Consider the following 23,280-nt stretch of genomic DNA (forward strand, 5'->3'; position numbering starts at 1 on the left):
TCTACTTCAGCCACCCAATTCTATGAACTTTATCATCACAGGGGATTCTTCCTCTGACATCTTATGCTCATATATCCCACCAGACAACAATCTTTGATCCTTCTAGCTGTCTTGTCCAGTTATTTTTCAATATCTGATTGCTCAATTTTCTTTCAATCCACAGGGTCTTCACTTTTTTATCTAGTCTTCATGACCCATGACCTCAACCACTCTTATCAATACTCTCAACTCCATTGCTTCCCAAGGCCTCCTATCCAGTCCTACAATCCTGGACCAAACTGACTGGTTGACTTCTTTGTTCACACTCTCAGTCTACTGACACCATCTGGAAAAAATTACTCAGCTAAGGAAATTGAAGCCACCCCAGGTTTCTCGCCCTTAAACTGGGTTTCTGGAGGTCCTGATCAGTTCTTTCACAACAGCTTTTCAAAATTTCATCAGCTTCCACCATCCCTAACCATCTCAGCAGATAATTTTGTTTCCTACTCACTAGGGAGAACAGAGGCCATCAAGCATTGATGTCCTGAGACCCTACCAACAATCTTATTTGATACCATATTCATCCCTGAGTGAGATAACTGCCTCCCCAGTGAAGAGCTAATCTTTCTCTCTACTCCCAAGAGCCCTTCTGCTGATCTAGAGCCTTTCTACGATCTTACTTCATCCATCAATTTTCCTTTCTCTTGCATTTTCAAATGCTTCTACTCTGTTGGAAATAAACAGTTCTTAACTGGCCATTCCCCTTCTTACTCCCAGAGTTCAGCGTAGAAGGAGTAGACAGAAATGCCCATCTCCTAGACTTTCCCTGAAAGAGGCCTACTTGCTACTGCCTGAGGATCTAGCTTCCAATCAGCCTGCATCTAGGTGCTGACTCAGAGTCTCCCTTTTACTGACTTGTCTTGGCACATCCTCAGCCACTAGGAATAAAGAAGGCTATTTGGACAATCACGAAGGTTTGAAAGAGCATGGACAGGGCTAAACAATAAGGTTCATCTCCTATAGGAGACCACTACTTCAAGAATCTTTCTTATTCTTATTCCTTGTTCTCCCCATTATCCACAGTGTTCAATCCCTCATGTCCTTCAAGTCTTTGCTCAAACATCAACCTTCTCAATTAGGCCATCTTGGACCACCCAAATACATTTTCTCCTGCCTCCCCCAGAACTCTCTACCAACTTCTCCATTCTGCTCTGTTCCACAGTATTTATCACCTTGTAATATCTTATATTATTTTTTTAGTTAGTTTATTGTCTGCCTCTCTCATTTTGAATGTAAGCTCCTCCTCCATCCTTCAAGGTTCTTTCATCTGGTTTAATAGTTAAATCTACATGAGATGGATTAATAAGAGAAAATAACCAGATTTAATTACATACGTATGTATGGGAATCCCACATACATGAGAGAGTCAGAGACCCCACAAACACGAAAGGTTCAGAGACAGAAAGGGAAAATGAGGTATACACGGCATTTTGAGATAAGGATGAGGTAAAATAACTTGGGGCTTCAGAGAAGAGAAAGGTCATTGCAGGAAAATAAAAAGAGCAGATGTTCATAATTACTAGTTTGCCCTGTCACATAGAAAGGTTCAAAAGGTTATCTGATAATCTCTTATTATGATAAGGCCTCTAACTTAAATTCTTCTAGGTAGCTAACTGAGGCGGGAAGGGTACGGAAGTTTCTCTTGAGCCTTCAGGGTCTCGACTGACTTTAGCTCAAAATAATCCGTATACCACAGAGGTACTTTTTGAGGTGACCTGTTCTGAATCACTGCAGCAAAGACTTTGGCTTTTTTTTTTTTTTTCCCCTAGTGATGTATCCCTAGCACCCAAAATTTTGCCAGGCACATGGCTGGTGCTCAATAAATATTTGTTGAATAAATAAATGAATTAGTAAATAATAAGTCACTTGCCCAATCTCAAACCAATTACTGTAGGTAGAGGGATATAATGTTCTAATTGGCCAGGCCTCAGTCAAATGCTGCACCTGTGGTCAGGGATTGGATGAGCTCTCCCTGGAATCGCATGGTCTAAGAATGAGAAGTGGGTGGTCCCATAAGAAAATTAGAGTGCTATTACTAAAAGGGAACTAGATGGTAGGCGGGCAACATCACAGATATTCATCTCAAAAGATGTGACTAGAGAAGTACAGGGAAGTTGTTGTTAAAAAAAAACCAAAAACCACGAATACCAAGATTTTAGACTTTTCAAAGTCCAGTTGAGATCTACCTGAGAAACAGCAGTCATTGTGTATGACTCATCAGTACTTCTGGAATCAAATTACCTCTTCACCTTTTAAATTACCCAGGGAGTAATAAGTTCATTAAGGTGGAACCCCCATAATGTTATTGGTGTTCTTGAAGAAACACAAGAGCTAGCTAGTGTGAGCCCTCTCTCTGTCATGTAAGGACACAGCAAGATGGCCATCTGTAAATCAGAAAGAGGGCTCTCTCCAGCACATGACCATGCTAGCACCATGATAGACTTCCTAGTCTCCAGCACTGAGAGAAATGTTTTTAATTCACCCAGGGCGTGGTATTTTGTTGAAGCAGCCTGAACTGACTGAGACAGGAGGATTAATATTGAGAATGGGAAAATTAATTTGGCAGATAATTTTTTGTGACCTTGGAGAGAGTTTCCATAGCCTGGGGCAGGAACTAAATTATGAACACTTAAGAAATGAGTGGCTAATAAGGAAGTAGAGGTAAATCACAACATGGAAAATGAATCAATTGCTCAAAAGAGACTAAGAGCCTGCTCTAAACACTAGGTACCAGCGCCAGCTTTATGGAGTATGACCTTTGTAGTCACACAGGGCCCTGTGCTCAAAAAAGTCTTGGTGCGGCTTAATGCTCTGATGTTACTATCTTGAAATTCTTAATAAATTTTGAACAAGGGGCCCTGCATTTTCATTTTGCATGAGGACCACAAATTATGCAGTCGAACATGTAGGGCACTGAAAGGGACCCAAAATATTTCATTCCTCATTCATTCATTTATTTATTCAACAACAAATAAATGAATTGCCTACTACAAGCCAGGCACTCTAGTAGTCTCTGCAGACATGATGAAAAAGGTAGTCAACATGACAGATGTATGACAGAAAATCTTATAGGAAAAAGTTGTTACTTCAAAGAATATTAAAATATAAATACAGCTAGCTATGACATGACTTTCTATCTTGGTTCCATGTTGTATGGCCTATATAATCCTGGTAAATTTATTCAACTTCCTTAAACCCTAGTTTACTCAATACTCAACATAATCTAATTGGCTGTATTAAGTGATTCCTAAATCATGCAGCATCCTATCTAGCAACTGGAAAGGCCCTCCAAGGGGTTGTACAAAATGGAAGGTTTTTATAGGCAAGAGGGTGGGACTACGAAGTTAAGTGTGGATTATTTCAGGCTAGGATATCTTCCTTTAGGGAAAGGCAGGGGGTTTTATTAAGCAGATTACCTGACTACTGTGGATCAAGAAATTCCAGACTGATTGGTTTAAAACTCTAGTCTTGGAAGAGACTGCAACTGCAATTAGGTTAGGTATTACATCCAGGTTTGGTATCATGGGCTTTTTAGCCCAAACGACACCATTTTGGGCCCGTGGCTTTTCTTTTTAACATCTGAAAAATGACAATAATAGGACCTACTCCTAAGGTTGTTTGGGGAATTAAATGAGATCAGGAACATAAGGTGCTTAGAACAGTGGAAGATATGTGACTATGAAGAATTTCTGGCACTTGACATTGCCTAGTACATAGGTAAGAGTTCAATAAATGACTAGTTTGTTAAGTAGAGGTAAAAAGGAAATTACATACCAATCTGGATAGCTTGTTTTATGTGTATATATGAAGCAGATATGGCTATATACACACATTAAACATACTTAGGGAATTGAGTAGCCCCAGAAGAAAATGTAAAAGGATATATACTAAATTGGTAACTGTGGTCAAATCTATGCAATAGGATTTGAGGGGAGACACTTTTTGCTTTGTTTTGTTTTACTTTATATACTCTTTATTTAAAAAACCAAGATTTCAGAAAAATAAAGCTATTGGCATATTTAGAATACAGTGGCAGATATCAAAGCTTATAGACTATCACAATTTTTCCCTTCTAAGAATTACTATCCTCCTGTCCAGAATATTTTCATTCAATTTCCATTCTTCTAGTTCTGAATCTGCCATAATTTGTTATTAATCTTGGAAAAAATCAATTTCTTGATCTGCATTACAGATTCCTTATTCATAAAATGAAGCACACAATCCAGACAGTGCTTCCCAACTAGTGGGTTATGGCATACTGGTATCCTGAATGTGGGTGAAAAATTGACCCCTCTTTCAATGAGGTAGCTGAGAAGGGTCAGGGGCAGCCAGAGCCTCCTGATCCAGTACCTCTGGCAATGAGCAGCCTTGTTTAGAGCCCTGAGGCACTCTGGGGTGTATGCCAAAGATGCAGCAAGCACTATGGACAACAACCAACATACAATTCAGCTGTCTGTGCGTGGCCAAGGATGCTGGCCACATGGGCATCTATCTGCAAGGCACTCCACTGCCCAACATGGATCAGACATTCTGGTGTCAATGTACAAGTTTGTGATCCAGGTGCCCAAGGCGGACAGCACACAGATCCAGGGGAAACCTGTCAGGGAGTGAGAGAGGATGAGCTTGGACACAGTGGGGTTCCTGGTGGGCTCAGCTCTAGGCAATGCGCTTAATATTTGTCTTAACATGTAGTGGCTATTTCTATCTTTTTATGACAGTGCACTCTTTTAATGGCTCCCAGACTAACTTGACAATGCATGCATGTTCTGAAAGCTAGAATTTCATTGTGAAAACACTGATATAAAAATGTACTATTAGTTTGAAATTAATTTGCATTATCATATGAAATTGCAGCATTACATTTGTCAATAAAAGAGTTGTTATTCTTTAAATATAATTACAATTGTAAATTTTGAATGATAGTATAAAATGGTTTTAAATATTTTATCACCTACTTAAGTGATCACAGTCCCTCACTGATAGTTACTATTCAGAATCTGAGTTTATCATTAAAAAGTTGAGATTAGAAACTGCAAAAAGCCATTTCAACCATAAAACCTAATATCAAAATATATTCATAGGAACAAGTTCAAGCTTATCATTCAAATATGTGGAAAATTTTTATCTGAAAGTTTTATTCAAATTCAACATTTAATATCTTCTCTAATACACTGCATTTTATTATAATTATATAATTTAAAGAAAATGTTATGAATTTTTTAAACTGTCATTTAGATGTCTCCAAATGTTTGTGTAACCTAGTGTATTGTACAAAAATGATCTTTTTCTGTATGTGTTGATATGAAAGAAGTTGAGAGGCCCTGATATAATTATTTATAAAGCTATCTGCCACTCCATCCCTCCTTAGGACACTTGTCTTGCTTCCCAACCCATATTCTCTCTTTCTATATCAGTTTCAAAGAGCCAGGTCTATAATGATAGACAGCAGCTAAGTTTCAAGTTTGTGTCCAACGGAGTCAAGAACACAAGCAGAGATATTTATATGAGATACCACGTGGCCCCAGAACTGGGGGTACACTTAGACAAAAGCATAAGAAGTAGCTAATGTCTAAAACTACAGTCTGGATGAACTACACAACTCCAAGGGGAGGAATCCACATTTTACTGAAGAACAAAAGACCTGAATAAATGGACTGATATACTATGTTCCTGGATGGAAGTACTTAGTATCCCATTCCCTATCATTTATCAATTTAATATAAGAATTTAATACAATTCAAAGAAGAAAGAATAACAGAAGTTACTAATTAGAAGTAGCTTGGTTAGAAAACACCTGTACAAACATGTCCTAAAGTGAAGCCAAGTGATCAGTCTTCATGATCACCTTTGTAGTGTCTCACAGAGTACTTTGGTGTGAATACCATCTTCCTAAGGTCTTTAACTTTGCATTTTTCAATTTACTCAGAGTAGAAACAGAAATCATTATCCGTGACTATTTCATACTAATCAAACTCAGAAAGCCTTGATATGTTAACAAGACACTAAAGGTATAAATGTTCCTAACAGTCTCAAGTATTGTTATTGGCTATCAGGAGTACTTGATAAGCTGAATACACAACAGTTTGCTTGTGATTGGAGCAGCAGGAGGAGGCTAATTTGGAGAGTTAGTTCATTCAAGTTATATTAAAGCCTGGTGACTAGTTTCTGCCCTGGAACAGAGTACCTTTTGTTCATGTCTGCCAAATAAAATACCTGTTCTGCTTGGGCAATACTAGATAAACTTTAACAATTTTTTTTTTTGTATGTGCTCCTTTTTCCCAAGCTCTAAGCAGACCATTTGTGACCCTTTTCCCATTTGTTAATACAAACTTAAAAAAAAGCTATTTACAACATAATTAAATTTCTAATCTTTCCAAGGGAGGAGCTTCGATATGGGTTGCCACATTAAAATACAGGACATTTCTTAGTAGGATAGGGAGACTTGTCAGTGGTCACTTTCATCAGTACCTTTGTTTAACATGAGTCCAGAGATTAACGGCTGTCACGGAGAGATCACCTAATCTCACCCTATTTATGTTTTAAAAAACTAAAACTGGAGCTCAGTCAGGTCGAGATTTAAAATCATTTACTTAAGGCCAGAAAAGATTACATCTCTATTTTTTTTTTAACTCTTTAAGTGATCTCATTCATTATGCTTCAGAACACAATTAGAAACAAAGGTAAAAATCGCTCGCGAATAGGTAGCATACCTACTTTTTAAAGTTTTGTAAAGCATTCAAGTCCTTAAATTCCACCCGTGAGAAAAGTTGCTTCAGCTCTTTCCACAGTGACTAGGAAAGTGTTAGAAAATAGTGCCGACAGATTTGAGTTCAGTGAGTACCTAATGAATTGACCATGGCTAGTCCTGCCTCAGCTCGTTAGGGGTAAAATTTCAGTATGTCAGCGGCGTTGTGAGTGAGGCCTCTCCAAAGTGCCCATGATTCATAAATGGCGGTGTCGCAGGGATTTTAAGTACGGTCCCTCACAGTTGGCGTCGCAGTCACAAAAAATGGTCCTTGGCATTTGGAACCATGTGAGGAGGCGGCGAGGGGCCAAGAATTCTTTCTTGCGACTTTTAAGTACAAGAGAGAAAGTATGGTTTTATTCAGGGACCCGCAATGGAAAGAATTCGGAAATGGAGACTGAGAGGCCTACGTGGGGGAGGGGAAAGAAGCCTGAGAAGAAAGGGAAAGGCCTTTTTCTCCGGTGACGCGCGATCACGAGGCGTTCTCCCGACGTGGGCGCTCGCCATTGGACAAGCCAGAGCTGACGTCCCCTCAGCGGCCAGGGCGCGAACGGCAGCCAGGGCGGTGCCGCCCTGGAAGTTGGAGAGGCGCGCGCGCTCCCGCGGCCTGCCACGCCCCCGCTCTCCGCCCGCCAACCCGCTCCTCCAGTCCCTCTTCGCGCCCAATTGACCACGCCCCTTCCTAACTCGCCCCTCCTCCATCAGACCGGCGGCGCGCGGAAAGCGCGTCACGTGATGATTGGTCCCGCCTCTTCCTCTCGGTCCCATATTGCACTCGAGTTGGAAGAGGCGAGTCCGGTCTCAAAATGGAGGTAAAACCGCCGCCCGGTCGCCCCCAGCCCGACTCCGGCCGTCGCCGCCGCCGCCGGGGGGAGGAGGTATTAGGGGGAGAGTGGGGGGTTGATGGGTAGTGGCCGGCGTGGGGGGCCTGGCTCGGTGGGAGCGGGGAGGCCGGGTGGACGGGTCGGCCGTCCCGCGCTCTGCGTTGAGACGGGCGATGGGAGGGGGAGGGGAGCGGGCCTGGGAGGCCTCCTCCGGGCCTCTCGCTCTCCTCGCTTTCTCCTTCGGCTGCACAGGTGTCTCCTTGGAGGTGCGGCGTGGCTGAGGAGACCTCGGGAGGGGAGGTGGTCTGTCGGCCGCGCGGCTTCGGATCGAGTCCGAGAGCGGCATGGCGGGCCTGGGCGGGAGCGGTTGAGAAGAGGCGGTGGGGGAGGGGAGGGGACGAGCAGGCACATCCGGGCGAGCGAGCAGGCGGGCGGCGGCCACATTGACATTGATCCGCTGCCGCGTTACGAAATGGCGCATTGGCCCGCAATGGCCGCCGTCTCGCTCCGCCACCAGGAAAGAGCGCGGGGATTGGAAGGAAGAGGGAGGATGCGGCCCAGCAGAAAATGCTGCAAATGGCCTCTTAAGCTTGGGGCGCATTGCTTTTCCTGGAGTTCTGCCGTCGCGTTCTAGGCTTTACAGACATCTTTAAGGCGTAGAGAATTTAATTCTGTCTTGCTCTTTTATTCGCAGCATTCTGTTGAAAATAAGTTTTGAAAAAGTTTGCTGCTTTTTATTCCTGATGTTCTTGCTAAAGTACTTAAAATTATACATATTTTCGCGCCATTCTCACTAATATTTGAGTGTGGATGTAAAATAGAAACTGGAAAATTTTTTATCTCCATTTTTCTCATTTTCTGATTGGTCGGCTCTGGCTAGAGTTTCTTGGATTTTTGTTTTAGAGGACTGCAACCACATTTGAATTTTTCGTGTGCTTGAGAGAGAATTTTATATGGGTTATGGCTTTTTTTTTAAAGTCAGTATTGTATGTTGCTAATGAAATGCATTTAGCCAAGAACCGAACAGATGAGAGTAACTGAATTAATGCTTGAGGCTATTAATCATTTAACTTTTTTTCTCTAGCATGTGACAGTCTCTTCGTATTAAATGCCTTAACGTCGCCACTTTTAGAAATCACAGGAAGACCTTAAAATGTAAACGTGAGCCCCTTTAAGGACTGGATGAATGATATCCTAATGCATGTGTTAGTGGCAATTAATGTAATTTTTTAAAGAACTGATTTAAGTTGTAAAACAATTCAGTCCCGTTTAAAAAATCTCAATTTCTGTTTTATTGTGTTACATTCTTTTCAAGTAATATAAAGTATATACATATACACACACTTAAGTCCAATTTGTCCTTTTTGTGACCCCCCCCATAAAATATTGTATTAGGAAATTTTGTGCAATACAAATGCAGATAGGTAATTTTCATAGCACATAACCTGTAACAGATGGTACAGAAAGCTATCAAGTTTCGTGAGGGATTTTGTTATATTGGGGAAGGGGAGTGTTGGTGTGGCCATTTATTGAGGAATACCTGTTTTAACATGTTGATTTGCTTGAAACCGGTGAATTTCTCTAAATTTGCCCCTCAGAACTTATAAGTGATACCTCACAGTTTTGTAGTTTAAAATTAAATGCTTGTTGGCATGTAGACAGTAGAGAAGACATGGAAAACTGGCGTGGTTGAAAAGCACTACTTCTATAATTTTGGTTTCTTAGAAAATGGTTTCTCAGTTGCAACATCTGACATAATCTATTACCAGGTACTTTTGTAGTTTACAATTAAGGGGCTTTTGATTCTAGGATTCCCTTGGACTTCAATTTAGTTTGTGATGTTGGCCTTTGAGAGGCTGATTATAGATTTTCTTGGTAGTTTGGTTCCTTTACTGAGTTGATGTGTAATGTGTGTGATCCTGCTCCATTTTTTAATCGGACAAAGTGTTAATGGTACAGAATTTAACATTGAGCTTATTTGTAGCTGATTAAAGAAAGGCTTGTGGGTCTTCCTTAGCAATTCACCTAAAAGAAATAATTAAAATATATTGGTTTGTTTTCTCAGGGCCATGATCCGAAGGAACCAGAGCAGTTGAGAAAACTGTTTATTGGTGGTCTGAGCTTTGAAACTACAGATGATAGTTTAAGAGAACATTTTGAAAAATGGGGTACACTCACAGATTGTGTGGTAAGTTACTAAAGGAACAAAAAAAAGTTCTTAAGGGGTAAAGAATTTGTGGAGATGTCTCAGTGCTTTAAAATTTGTATTTTGTAGGTGATGAGAGACCCCCAAACAAAACGTTCCAGGGGGTTTGGTTTTGTGACATACTCTTGTGTTGAAGAGGTGGATGCAGCAATGTGTGCTCGACCACACAAGGTTGATGGGCGTGTAGTGGAACCAAAGAGAGCTGTGTCTAGAGAGGTATTTTAATAATACCATGTTACATAACGTAAAATTGTTGTAAAAATTTGTTCTTTTTACTTAACATAGTTTTTACTTGTAGGATTCGGTAAAGCCTGGAGCCCATCTAACAGTGAAGAAAATTTTCGTTGGTGGTATTAAAGAAGATACAGAAGAATATAATTTGAGAGACTACTTTGAAAAGTATGGCAAGATTGAAACCATAGAAGTTATGGAAGACAGGCAGAGTGGAAAAAAAAGAGGATTTGCTTTTGTAACTTTTGATGATCATGATACAGTTGATAAAATTGTTGGTAAGTAGTTTATCAGAACGTGAACGAGAAAGCAGAAATGACTTTTCTACACTAAATTTGCTAAATTTTTTATAATTTTACATTGTGCATAATAGCATATAAAGTATTTTGTTTAGTTTTCATAAAGTGACTAAACTTGTGTAAGCAGCATTGGCTCAAGAAATGTTAACATGAGAACATTTTCTAATCTCTCTCCAGAAGTCCCTGTCTTGATATTTTAATGAGTTATGTAGTGCTAAAGGATATAACATACATGTGCTTTTTCAACCATCAAGTAACTTTTGTTTGTTTGATTTAAAAAAATTTAGTTCAGAAATACCACACTATTAATGGGCATAATTGTGAAGTGAAAAAAGCCCTTTCTAAACAAGAAATGCAGTCTGCTGGATCACAAAGAGGTGAGTAGGACCATGTATTACTTACACAATAAATGTGAGTGGTATTTGTAAGAGTCTTAAAGATCTTCTTGCCTGTATTAAAGGTCGTGGTGGTGGATCTGGCAACTTTATGGGTCGTGGAGGAAACTTTGGAGGTGGTGGGGGTAACTTTGGCCGTGGTGGAAACTTTGGTGGAAGAGGTAGGATGGTTATCTTATTTTTAAGTACATGTCTACCTAAAATTTATTGGTAAGTGGAATGTACACTTTTAATTGATACCTTGCTTTTTCCTCAGGAGGCTATGGTGGTGGAGGTGGCAGCAGAGGTAGTTATGGAGGAGGTGATGGTGGATATAATGGATTTGGAGGTGATGGTAAGTTTTTAAAAAATTAATGTTTGATGTTTTGACTTTGTTTACTGTGCTTTATTGAAAATTAACTATTTGTTTTAAGTTTTTCTAGTTTTAGCCAGAATTTACAGTTTAATAAAGTGTGCTATATTAATAATGTAGAAGGCTAGATTTTTTTTTCTCTCTAAAGCTTTAATATTAGCTAGTTATTTTTAGCTAAGATTTGTTGTATTAGTAGCTGAGCTTGCTTTGTCGAAGAGACTGTTGATCATTTTCCTTAGCGAAATTTAAAAACATCAAAAAAAGTTTTTAGTATCAAGATATTTAATCTTAATCATTCATCTTAAATTGTTACTACCCAGACTCTTGGGGTTCTATTAATCAGGTGTTGCCAGGCTTTAGTGTTAAATCAACTAATTGGCTTATTTTCCAGTGTTTTAAATGTAACATAAACTAGAATTCAATAATTTGACCCTCATGTATTTTTTTGTGTGTGTGGCTCATTTTTTTTTTTTTTTTTTTTTTTTTTTAAGGTGGCAACTATGGCGGTGGTCCTGGTTATAGTAGTAGAGGAGGCTATGGTGGTGGTGGTGGTGGAGGACCAGGAGGATATGGAAACCAAGGTGGTGGATATGGTGGTGGAGGATATGATGGTTACAATGAAGGGGGAAATTTTGGCGGTAAGTTTTCACTTGTTTTAAATATTCATTATAGTTTTATTACAGATGTAAAGTATTAAAGTGGAATTTGGTCAGATTTCATGATGTATAAAATAAAATATTCAGTAGATAATTGACAATTTTCGCACGTTGCTGGTTATTTAGTAAGTTGGTAGAATGTATTCAACTATTTTAGTTTAAATGGGCATGTGTTCGTAATCTGTCAGAATTTTACTTAATCCTAGGCACTTTTAAGTTGGGAAACGGGAACTTTAACTTTAATGTACAGACAGACATGTTAAAATGAATGGGATGTCTAAGTGACAAAAGTACTTTGAGTCTGTCACATATATTGCAGACGGCAAGCAAATCTGCATCATTGCTCCATGGTACTATATAGAGTTTTGTTGTCAATAAGGTTTTTCTTAATTATCAATTTAGGATACTTTCTCTGTCATTGATTTCAAAGTTGTACTGCATCAGAATTTGTGAATCAAACTTTAACAATTTTAATAGTGTTAGTGGTATGGAGAGAACATGTGCTTAAAATGGTGGCATCAGGTATAAACAACATGGCAGCTATCTAGATACATATTCTTCAGACCATCTTCCAGTGTTTTTTCTTTTCCTACTCAAGCCTGAGGTCGCTGATGGACCTGTGTGTTCGTGGTGGAGTTTGGTAGTTCTGTAAAATATTTTTTCAAAGGGTTGCGCATATATATATATATATATATATATATATATATATATATATATATATATATGTATGTGTATATGTATATGTATATTATAATGTGTTGCCATGATTGTCAAAAGATAATAGGTACATATATTAGAAGAGGGATGTAATTGTACATATATTAGAAGAGGGATGTAACCATAAATGAAACCTTTGTCGTTTCAGGTAACTATGGTGGTGGTGGGAACTATAATGATTTTGGAAATTACAGTGGACAACAGCAATCAAATTACGGACCCATGAAGGGAGGGGGCAGTTTTGGTGGAAGAAGCTCGGGCAGTCCCTATGGTGGTAAATAATTTTTTTTAATCAAAAATTCATTATTGTCTTTTAAATTTAAAAACTCAGGTATATTTTTTTTAAAACTCTCTGCGTATGTTTCCAGGTGGTTATGGATCTGGTGGTGGAAGTGGTGGATATGGTAGCAGAAGGTTCTAAAAACTGAGAAAAGGGTAGGTATCTTTAAATTTTTATTATGATGATAAAGCATATGTGGAACTGTTCACTGAGTGTAATAATTTTTTTATCCTGTATTATTCAACAGGCTACAGTTCTTAGCAGGAGAGAGAGCGAGGAGTTGTCAGGAAAGCTGCAGGTTACTTTGAGACAGTCGTCCCAAATGCATTAGAGGAACTGTAAAAATCTGCCACAGAAGGAACGATGATCCATAGTCAGAAAAGTTACTGCAGCTTAAACAGGAAACCCTTCTTGTTCAGGACTGTCATAGCCACAGTTTGCAAAAAGTGCAGCTATTGATTAATGCAATGTAGTGTCAATTAGATGTACATTCCTGAGGTCTTTTATCTGTTGTAGCTTTGTCTTTTTCTTTTTCTTTTCATTACATCAGGTATATTGCCCTGTAAATTGTGGTAGTGGTACCAGGAATAAAAAATTAAGGAATTTTTAACTTTTCAATATTTGTGTAGTTCAGTTTTTCTACATTTTAGTACAGAAACTTTAACAAAACGCAGTTTTGAAGGTGTTTCCTTGTGAGTTAACAAGTAAAGAAGATCATTGTTAATTAATATTTTGTATGAATTTTGCTAAAGTTAACTGTAAAGAAACACCTGCTGACTTGCAGTTAAGGGGAATCTATTCTCCCCATTTCCAAACCATGAAATAAATGGGCTCTGACATGTGGAGAGAATAGATACTTGTATGTTTGCAATGTGTGTTTTAGATAAATAGAATTGGGTATTTAAATTAGCATATTTGTGACTTTAATAGCGTTAAGATTTACCTTCAAATGAAAAATTTCAATTCCTATTTGGTTTTTGTGCATTTTCTTTCAAAATGTAATCATGATTTTAGTGTGTTAGCTTTGCTGAGAGTCCTAGCTGTGTTTGGAACATCTCCATTCTACATTCACCTTGGTCACATGTGAACTGCTGCCATAGTTTATTCGGGTGTAAAGAATGTCTACTGCCCTCTGTTTAAATTCTGGAAAGGGAGGGGTAGTGGATGTTTTCCCTTTCCTCCTACGTTAAAAATCATTCATAGAATCTTTTCAAAATACAGAACCACTAAGCCTGCTATATCTGAGCAAATTAGTGGCTACCTTTTTCCTCCCCCCTTTTTAAAGCACAAGAGGCCCATAGATCTTCAGTTTTTTTTCCTTGGTTTAATATATTTTTTTGATACAAGCTCTCAAAGCAAGAGAATAAAAATCATGCATTGTTGAACCCTTAACCGGCTGGCATGCTTTACTGTTTGTACCCTCTACATTGTATTGGATGAAACCAAGGGCAGTCTAGGTACAATTGTCCCAAATGACTTAATGCAGTAGACGTGTACCACTGTTGCTTAGTACAAGCTTCTCACTTCCCAAAGACCTGAATTCAAATTTGCGTAGTCTTGAGTTATTATTCAAAATCCCAAAGAACACACTGTTATTCCATGTGTATGCTTGAATCTAAATCATGTTGGTATGAGCTAATTTGTTTGGAAGACCCTGGTTGAGAATTTTAGATACTAAGGTCATATATATAAACCAATGTCAACTGTTTTGCGCCAGCCTACTGCTTACAATTTCATTTGAGCCCTAAGTATGTGCCCTGCTGTTATTTCTTTGGCAGTTGAACATTGACTTCGAGATTCTTATTTTTGTTTTAAGAAGTACTAAGCAAAACAAGCAATAAAAAGGGGAATGGGGCGTGCTAGTGTTTGCATTTGCTCTCTTGTTGCTCTAATTCTGTGCCTCTGTGCATTAATATTTGGATGCATGCAATGCCAGCATGGAAATCGGTCTTCACAGATACTGCAGTTTTCCAGAAAACACTCACAAACCAATAAATGTAACAGACAACACACCATTTGTTAATGGACATATGTGAATAAGCAGTGTAGACAATAGGAAAATACTAGAAAATGGTTAAGTCTTTAACAATTTCAAGTGTGGTTATACAAATGGACACTGTCAATGTTTATAACTTAAAGCTGGGTACCTGGTCAAAATGCTTGGGAAACATTTTATTAAAATTGAGCTAAATTGTCTCAAGTTCTTTTATTCATATAATAAAGGTTGAAGGAATGGGGGAGATTAACATTTCCTGTTTTTATGTTTGTGGAATTGTTTGACACAACCTTGACAGTATCCTTTAATGGCATATGAAGTTAATTGTACTGTTAACAATCTTTCTGTGTTCTGGAACTAGTTTAATAGTGAAATAATTTCAGTAAGTTGATGTTTGCAACCTATAAGCAGGTGAAATCTGTATGTGACCTGTTTATAAGTTGTATTAGCTTAGTTCTTGTGAACAGTGTGGAAAAGTAAGCCATGAGGAGAGCGATTTAACCAGCTTTAATGGACCTAAGATGTGCTTTTTAAGCACAGTGTGGATCAAAGGAGACTCACTAAGACAGGACTTCAGCAGCCTTTTGAGTATGGACAAGGCAGCAGCAAGAGCATCAACTACAGAGAAGTGAAGGCATAAGATACTATGGTGATAGTGAGCAACTTTCCAAAAGCTAGTTAAATCTGCTTATTACAACTGAAATATCGAAGAAAGTCTAGCAGGAAGGAGCTCTTCGCCTTTTGGAACATCAATGAGAGATAGTTGCCACAGTCACTAGGTCTAGCATTTAGACCTGCAAGGAAGGGCAATAAGCATTAGGTAAGGCTTGAATTTGAATTTTTTCACTAATTAAAGAGTAATTTTTTGTAAAGCAAGGTAAGAGTAATCTTTTTGATTTGCAGGTTGAATGAGAACCTACTTGCCTAAATGAGGAATGTCTTTCCTACCATCTTAAATACGAAGGTTTCTGGCTGGGTAAGGTTTGTAGCTCACAGTAAAACCTGCTGACACCATTTGTTTCCCTACAAATTTATATTACATATTTTAAAACTTAGATACATTAGTGAAATTGGTCAGAGGAACCACATCCAACACATTTTAAAGTTTTAAAAATTAACCTGCATTAACCATGAGTTCAGTCCTGAGTGAGATGTGGACTCATGTACACAATTTATTATTGGTGTCTTTAGGGTAAAAGTTAATTTTTGATGAGGAAGGGAGTAACCTCAAATTTTGTGAAGTTTTTATAATAAGCATGATCTAATTATAGCAGTGAAAAAGTATTAAGCTGTCAGTCCTCGTTCTAGGAAAAACACCTTGTAGTGAACTTTTTAAATTGCCAGATGATACATAAAAATGGTCTTTGTTCAAGTGGCCTCATATGTAAGATCAGGAGATTATTTGGACTAAGAATACCTTGGGGTTTTATTTTTTTGCGGAAGGGGGGGTCATTAAACCCATTAAGCAGAAGCAGGGGGGCCTAATTACATTAATGCTCCTTTTTAAGACAAATGAGATCCGGCACATTCAGAGTGGCATGGCCTTAGAATGCTCCTTTTTAAAAGACAGTTTTTCCCAAAGAATAAACTATTAGTTCACTTGCTGGTTTCATAAGGGCTATTGTTGCCCCTTTAAAAAGGGCTTGTTAAAAATTGAAATTTGATGTTAATTCACTTTTTTTTTTTAAAAGGCATTTGGTAGATAAATGCTTAAAACTAGTTTCTAAATTATAAATGACATTCTTATGTAAAGTTTGCCAGAGTTTAATTCTCTGAAAATGACTGGTTGGCTCTGTTTAAATCAGGACTGAATTTCTGCACATCACCAATAGAATGAAGTGTTGAACAAGATAATTGGCCTTTGGTAAATTTTCTTAACATGGGTTTAGTGAGGCAGATTTCCTAAAATAGGAAGCATTTTCCTTTTTTAAAGGCATCGTTCTTTCCAGTCCAACTCATTTCTTTTGGTAATAAAGTGATTTTATTTAAATGTAGTCCCACTGTCATTTCTGAAGAATATTCTCTTAAAGTCATGGTACCAGTAAATAAAAGGACGACATTCATAGGGAAGTAGCCAAGGCAAACAACTGATTTTGTCAAAGCAACTCAAGAGGTTATTGCTTGCTATACACTGTTTCTTCAAAAATCTTTTTTTTTTACATTCATGTTCTAAAGAAGAAAATTTGGTAATAAAGACCCATTAGTTCAGCAACCAATTGAAATAAGTTTGGTTTTCTGAGTTTCAGTATAGAAGTCAAACAATTTGAAACATTGCTAGTTAATGACAGTATCTCTTGGGGTTCCAGTAATTGATGTCACAAAGGGGATAAGCATGCTAATGTGCAGGGGTAATGTAAGGATTGTTAGCCTATATATAAGTATTCAAAATTTTAAGTTTCAAATGTTTTCTGACTTGAGGTGGCCTGTAATGGATTAAAATGTTTCATTTGTGGTATAATGAAATGTTTACAGAAAGATAACTTTTTCATTAAAATATTTTTAGAAATGTGTGTGTTGTTTTGTCACTTCACAATGTTCATGTAACTTAAATGCTATATATAGGTGACTATTACATACTTTACTAGTAATAAAATAACAGGAAACTTGGAATGAGCTCTTACATGTCAGTTGATTTAAAGAATGGATTCTATTCAATGGGAAATAGGCGTGGGAAGAAAATCTTAGAAAACGCAACTAAAAGGTTTCAGTCTTAAAGGACAATATATGAGATCTTGGGTGATAAGTGAGGAATCTTATTTGCGGTGTAGGTAAGGATAAGTGAAAATTGGGGAGAAGTATGAAAGCTTTCTAGATGTTAAAGGCATTGGTTGAATATTTTGGTGCTGTGAGGATGGGTTGGAAAAAGCTTTCATGAAATCAAGTAGTCAAAACTACAGTGCTGCAATTTGAATCAAGGGAAGAGTAATCTTGGTAGGTTTATGAGGCAGGGTTTTTGATCATTGTGATTTTGAAATTTTTTGTAACAAGTATTAGGATTTTTAGCATTAATAGTTAAAAACGTTAAGGTAAATTGTGAGTTGAAGCCTTGGGTATTTTTAGCTGTTAACAGGATTATAACATGCTTGTATTCAACACTGGTTTCAGAATGTGTGTGCAGTGGTTTCATATTCTGCAGCTTGTAATTCCAGTTTATTGAATCAGAATAACTCATGGCAAGAGTAGATTTCATTTCTACCAAAATAAATATATTTACTTAGAACAAAAATACATTGTTAAACTGCAAAATATTTAGGCAACAAGATAAATTGGACTTTTTCTTGTACTCATCATAGACCAGTTTTTCGAAGATCAGTGTTTTTTGCAAAAGTGGGATCCTGTCAGTATATTAGGTCAATATAACTTAGAATTAAATAGAAAGTACCAAAGGTTAGGAGAGAGTAAGGTAATAGTAAAATACACCATTTCTACCTATCACGTTTTCAAAGACAGGTAATGGCAAATGTGTGTTTACTATTCATGTGGGAGAGTTAAGTGGGCAGAGTCCTGAAAGCTAGGAAATAGGAATTTACCCTTACTGAACTATTAAAATTTAATAGTAATGGGAAGTTAACTACACGGGTGTTGACAGCGTTAAAATATTTTAAAAGGAAGTGGCTAAGTTACATTTATATAGCCATTAAAATTAATAGTTAACGGGCTTGTAGTCAGATGAAAATTCTACAAGTGTTAACTAGCTATATCTGAAAGTTAAAGGTAATTCATTATTAAAAATCAGTACATGCATTCTCATGTTGGGAAAACTTAACATCCTTTAAAATATGTTTACATCAAAAGAAGTGAATTTTCTATTTGTATTTAATATCAGTTTTTTCCATCCTTATTTAATAGGTACTAGAAAAAAATGCGTATCAGTAAAAAATTTGAGTACAGAACTTAAGTATCATGAACTTGAGCAGGTTGCTTGGAGCTTGCTTTTTATATCATGTTCCCCTTCGGTGGTTTAGTGATGCCAACTGACCCCTTAGAATGAATTCATATGCATTAAATACGTAGAATTAAACATTGAAAAGTTACAAAATATTAAATTTGGTTTAGCGTGTGCTTTAAACATTAAATGAGGTTAGTGGTGGGTCTAACTTCTAACTTTGAGATATTTTGAGATACTTGGTGGCAACAGTAATCTGATGTGATTTTAATGACAGTCACGAATTTTGAACACCATAGTTTGCTGTGATATTGAAGGAGTTTTGATTTCACTAAATGTTAGTGAAAATTAACATTCTCCCAGTCAAAATCCTGACCTAAATTCTATCCTGATTAAAAACTTTTTACCTAACTCCTTTTGTACAATGGAGATAATACCCTCATTGAGTCTGAAGATTAAATATAATGGAATTAAAGAGCTTAACTCAGTGTCTGGATCTTTAGCCCTAAAAATAGTATTTTTGGTAATCATGAGTACTGTATTCTTAATGTTCTGAAGCATATCTAAAGTTTTAATGGGTGATAATAAAGTTAATTATGCCAGTGTCTCAGTTTTTTCCTACACAAACACTGACTAAAAGTTTTTATGGTCTCTACATTTTTCCATTTGTCAAAAAGTATTACACAGCATCAACTGAAAACTGAAACTGCCCTGATAATTAAAATAGGAATGAGAATTGTATATGTTCTGAGGCTTAAAAGCAGAAGTGTGGGTATGGGCTGTCTCAAGAATGGGCTTGAGAAATCTCAGCAAGAAAATGTTTTATATAACATGTATCATGTGATTAAAGTTTAATAAGATGCTTTATAAGTCAGTGTAAACCATAGATATATTTTAAAATCACAGTTCAGGTGAGGTTTAACAATTGGATAACCAAATTTAGTGTGAGGGACACGGATCTTATATTTCAAATCCAGAACAAGAGATGAAAACTTTTAAGTCATAGGTTAAGTTGGTTTTGTTATACAGGCAGACCTCCAAGACCCTGGCTCGGTTCCACAGCACCGCAATAAAGCAAGTCATAATCTTTGGTAAAGGGAATTCAGTTTATAAAACATCTGTGAAGAACAAAATGAGAAATGCTTGTATGTAAATTGTTTTTGTTTCTAATATGTGTACAATATGTCTAGTAGTTCAAAATAATTTTTAGGTTTCTGTAAGATCTCTATGATAGTCATCTTGAATGAACTTGGCAAAGTATTTTGAAAAATTTGACTACTTCAAAAAATGCATGTGAACAAAGGCATCTGCTGTCAAGCTAGTGGAAGTCTGGTCAGCCTAGCAGTGCTTTCCGTTGTAGTTGCAGGCCAATTCCAGGTGCTCCTGATGGGGCTGCTGGTAATAGACACCACCCCAAGCCCCACCCATAATTTTAGGGTGGGGCACTCTTCAAACTTTTTGTCCTGAGGTTGGTCAGAAAAGTCCTATCTCCTGCAGGGCTTGCTCTAACCACCACTACAGGAGGAAATGCCTGACCACATTAGGAAGGCCAGCAGTGGAATCACCACATTTGAATGCTAGTGGTCTGCAACCTTTTTGGTACCAGGCACTGGTACTCCTGTAAGAATCTAATGCTTGATGATCTGAGGTGGTGATGCTAGTGCTGGAGAACAGCTGCTTCACTCACTTGCTGCTTACCTGTGTGGCCCACCTTCTTCAGGTCACAAACCAGTACCTGTCCATGGCTTGGGGGTTGGGGACCTCTGCTTTAAGTCATTTTCAACATGGAGCTTTCCAGTCATGAGTCAAATTCTCACTAAGCTAATTTGGCTTTAGTTTTGTGTGCAACCAAAAGGCATCCTAAAGCTCAAGAAAATGAGGAAATGCCCATTGTGCTAGGTACAGTATTTTTTGTGGAGTAACAAAATTCTTGCTTTACAGATGAAACAAGCCTGATTGAGTTTGAAGGTCATTCTAGGAAAGTGGCAGCAGCAAGCCCAGGTGAACTGGCTCTAGGCCCAGTGGACCTCTACTGTATTGCTAACAGTAATAGGATGCTCAGTGAATCATTTGCACACAGTGGTTATTCTAAACATGTTTAACTTTCAGATGAATCTCCCTTTCTCCACTTAAAAAACAAAACTTGAAGACAAACATTGGATTAGGTAGAGTAGTAGTGACTCAATGCTGTAAATGGTTTGTTGGGCAGCATGCAGATTTTCAGTTTTGTGGGGCCTTGACTTTGTACTTACTATTTACATGTTTAACATGTTCCAAAGTGAACCGATTTTCCCACCTAGATCTCCCTCTAACCAGTCTCCATCTGTGGGCACCTCAGTTCTTAAAGATGTTCAAGCCCTGACTCCACCTTCACCCCACATCCATTGTTAAAATCCTTTTAGTTCTACCTTTGAAACATGCAGAATCCAGTTCCTTCTCACTACTACTGCTTTCACCCTAGACAAAGACACCGTGTCCCATGTGAATATTGCAGAGCCTCCCCATGGGTCTCCGTGCTCCCACCATTATCTTCTAGACTATTCTCAACACGAGGCAGAGGAGACTTTATCAGATGTTACCCTTAACACCTTCAATAACTCCCCAACTTTGCTATGTGAAAGCCAAAGTCCTTAAGGCTTAACAAAGCAGTTACATGTTCCACTCCTCTACCCACCCACCCTTTTCCTCCCTCTCCATTTTCAACCATATAGTCCTGAAACAGGCCTGAGTCTTTGAACTTGAGTTCAGTCTGAAATATTCTTAACACCATGGGTTTCCCACACCTTCAAATGTTGCCACCTCAATAAGGCTTTTCCTATTTACAACCTATTTTAAATTACAATGCTTCCTTTTTACTGGTCTTCCTAATCCTCTTTCTGGCAGTGTAGTATAGAACATCTTTGAGATGTACCACCTGTTGAAGTGATAAAATATCTTCTTGATATATTTTATTTTTCTGTGTCTCTAGCACCAGAATTTTAATATAAAAAACATATCAAAACATTCTGAAAATGCATATCACCTAAATATGTTGTATGTAATATTAATGTCCTGGAAAATACTGTGCATAAACTCATGAATTGCAAAGAAAAGATTTAACAATCACAATATTCCTTTATTAGTACCAGCTTTCCAACTAATTTTTTAACCAGAGCTAAACAATTTCATATAAAAAAAATGCCATTTTTTTTTTCATACAGTATTTATAAAAAAGTACATAGTGGTTAGTTTTGCAATAATTTGCTTTTAGCCAGATGTCAAAACATATAAATCTATGGATGTAACAAATGAGATAAGAATATAAGAAGTTTTTGTAGTATTTACATGTATATAGAATGTATGGTGTACTAAGAAATTAAGTTTGCAGTTAAAGTGAAACTGATTTCAGCATACTGACAACTTATTTTAATGCTTCTTAAAGTTTTATATTATTTTCTATACTAGTTTGACTATAATTTTGCATAGAATTACTTATAAAGTATATTTCTGCATTTCACATCACAGTAGGAACTTAGTATAACAGTACAAAAAAGAAAAACCCACTATCTCAGAAAATGTCAAGGCCTCCCAAATCTAGTTTTTCTTAACATCTGGCTTCTTACTCTTGGGAACAAGGAATACATTGCCATCTCTTGTTTGCTGCAGGGAGTATTCACTAGGAGAGTAAGGTTTTCCATCTTCATCCCGTAGCATGCTGAAGACTTCGAGATACAAGGTGCTGAGTTGTTTTTTCAGTAGATGGAGAGTTCTGTCATTTTCTCCTTTTTCTTTGAGCAATTTTTCTTTTTCATCTTTTAAATGATCCAAATCTTGCTCCAGTTCCACTATGTTTTCCAGTTTTCTTTTTCTGCAATTCTGAGCAGCCACTTTATTCTTACCCCTCCTACGTATATCTCGAATTAATGCAAGTTGAGCCTCATTGAATTGTTCCTTGGACATCATTTCATTGAAGTCATCAACAGGGAGGTTAATGATTTTTTCTACAGGGAATGGGATATGGAGAGCTTTTGCCCTTAGCTCATCTCTTGTTAGATGAGCCTCCAAGCGGCTTGAATGTTTGTCTTTTGTGAATGGGGTTTTGCGATGACCAGGACTTAGAGGCAGTTCTTTCTTGGGTGTACTTTCGCACTGGGCATCATGTGCTGGAGCACTGTGCCCCCGAGACGGTGACAGGGGTCGGGCTGCATCCTCAGAAGACTGTACTGGCTGTGTTTTAGGACCATTCTGTTTGACACTTCCAGGGGCACTATCTATCTCTTCCATTTCGGAATCACTGAAGCCAAGTGGTGTGTCTCCATAGACAGAAGATTCCACTGAGTGTTCTGGGGATGCCATGCTGGGACTTCTGTTCAGTGAAATGCCAGAGTCAGAATCATTGAATTCTGTTGTGCTTTCAGGGTGGTTTTGGTTGAAGGCTTTACAAAGTGATAGATCAGAAACATCAATGGGCCCATTTAGAAGTTCAGAGAGTGACTGGCTGAAAGTAGAAGAGGACATGCTGTTGATGACACTGGGCTCTGCTATGAAAGCAGAATAAAATTCGTCACCAAAATCTATGTTTGTTGTGGCATTTGAATTTGGTGAGTTCACTGTCAGCTGGTTGGGGTCTTCTGTGGAGAGGATGCTGCTGAAGGAATCCTCAAAAGTACTGAGA

General features: G+C 37.8%; 2 protein-coding genes across 5 annotated transcripts in view; one reads left to right on the forward strand and one right to left on the reverse strand.

Moving 5' to 3' along the window:
* Positions 1 to 7,493: 7,493 nt before the first annotated feature.
* Positions 7,494 to 17,250, forward strand: HNRNPA3 (heterogeneous nuclear ribonucleoprotein A3). 4 transcript variants are annotated; one of them, XM_039855779.1, is made up of 11 exons: positions 7,494 to 7,596; positions 9,674 to 9,796; positions 9,884 to 10,030; positions 10,113 to 10,323; positions 10,632 to 10,721; positions 10,805 to 10,900; positions 10,996 to 11,073; positions 11,583 to 11,729; positions 12,613 to 12,738; positions 12,833 to 12,899; positions 15,644 to 17,250. In XM_039855779.1, exons 1-10 carry the CDS (start codon positions 7,591 to 7,593, stop codon positions 12,883 to 12,885), a joined length of 1,077 nt encoding a protein of 358 aa, XP_039711713.1. In that variant the 5' UTR covers positions 7,494 to 7,590; the 3' UTR covers positions 12,886 to 12,899; positions 15,644 to 17,250. The 4 variants fall into 4 exon arrangements, with proteins under 4 accessions (XP_039711713.1, XP_039711712.1, XP_039711711.1 ...); XM_039855778.1 differs by having other exon boundaries at positions 12,992 to 17,246; XM_039855777.1 differs by having other exon boundaries at positions 7,509 to 7,662.
* A 4,470-nt stretch (positions 17,251 to 21,720) lies between these two features.
* The window catches only part of NFE2L2 (NFE2 like bZIP transcription factor 2), a 29,619-nt gene continuing 28,059 nt past the window's right edge, over positions 21,721 to 23,280 (reverse strand). Inside the window, 1 exon segment of the mRNA XM_039855774.1 lies at positions 21,721 to 23,278. Coding sequence (XP_039711708.1) covers positions 22,200 to 23,278 — 1,079 coding nt within the window. The 3' untranslated portion in view covers positions 21,721 to 22,199.

This window comes from Pteropus medius, unplaced genomic scaffold (genome assembly GCF_902729225.1).
Source record: "Pteropus medius unplaced genomic scaffold, Ma_sr-lr_union100, whole genome shotgun sequence".
In the NCBI taxonomy this organism is placed as follows: domain Eukaryota; kingdom Metazoa; phylum Chordata; class Mammalia; order Chiroptera; family Pteropodidae; genus Pteropus; species Pteropus medius.

Excerpts from the sequence above, each read along its gene's own strand:
- HNRNPA3 (XM_039855777.1), top strand. The coding sequence starts at position 7,591 with ATGGAGGTAAAACCGCCGCCCGGTCGCCCCCAGCCCGACTCCGGCCGT. Across the intron at positions 7,663-9,673 it reads GCCGCCGCCGGGGGGAGGAG|GGCCATGATCCGAAGGAACC; the intron begins GTATTAGGGGGA and ends TTGTTTTCTCAG. Across the intron at positions 11,074-11,582 it reads TAATGGATTTGGAGGTGATG|GTGGCAACTATGGCGGTGGT; the intron begins GTAAGTTTTTAA and ends TTTTTTTTTAAG.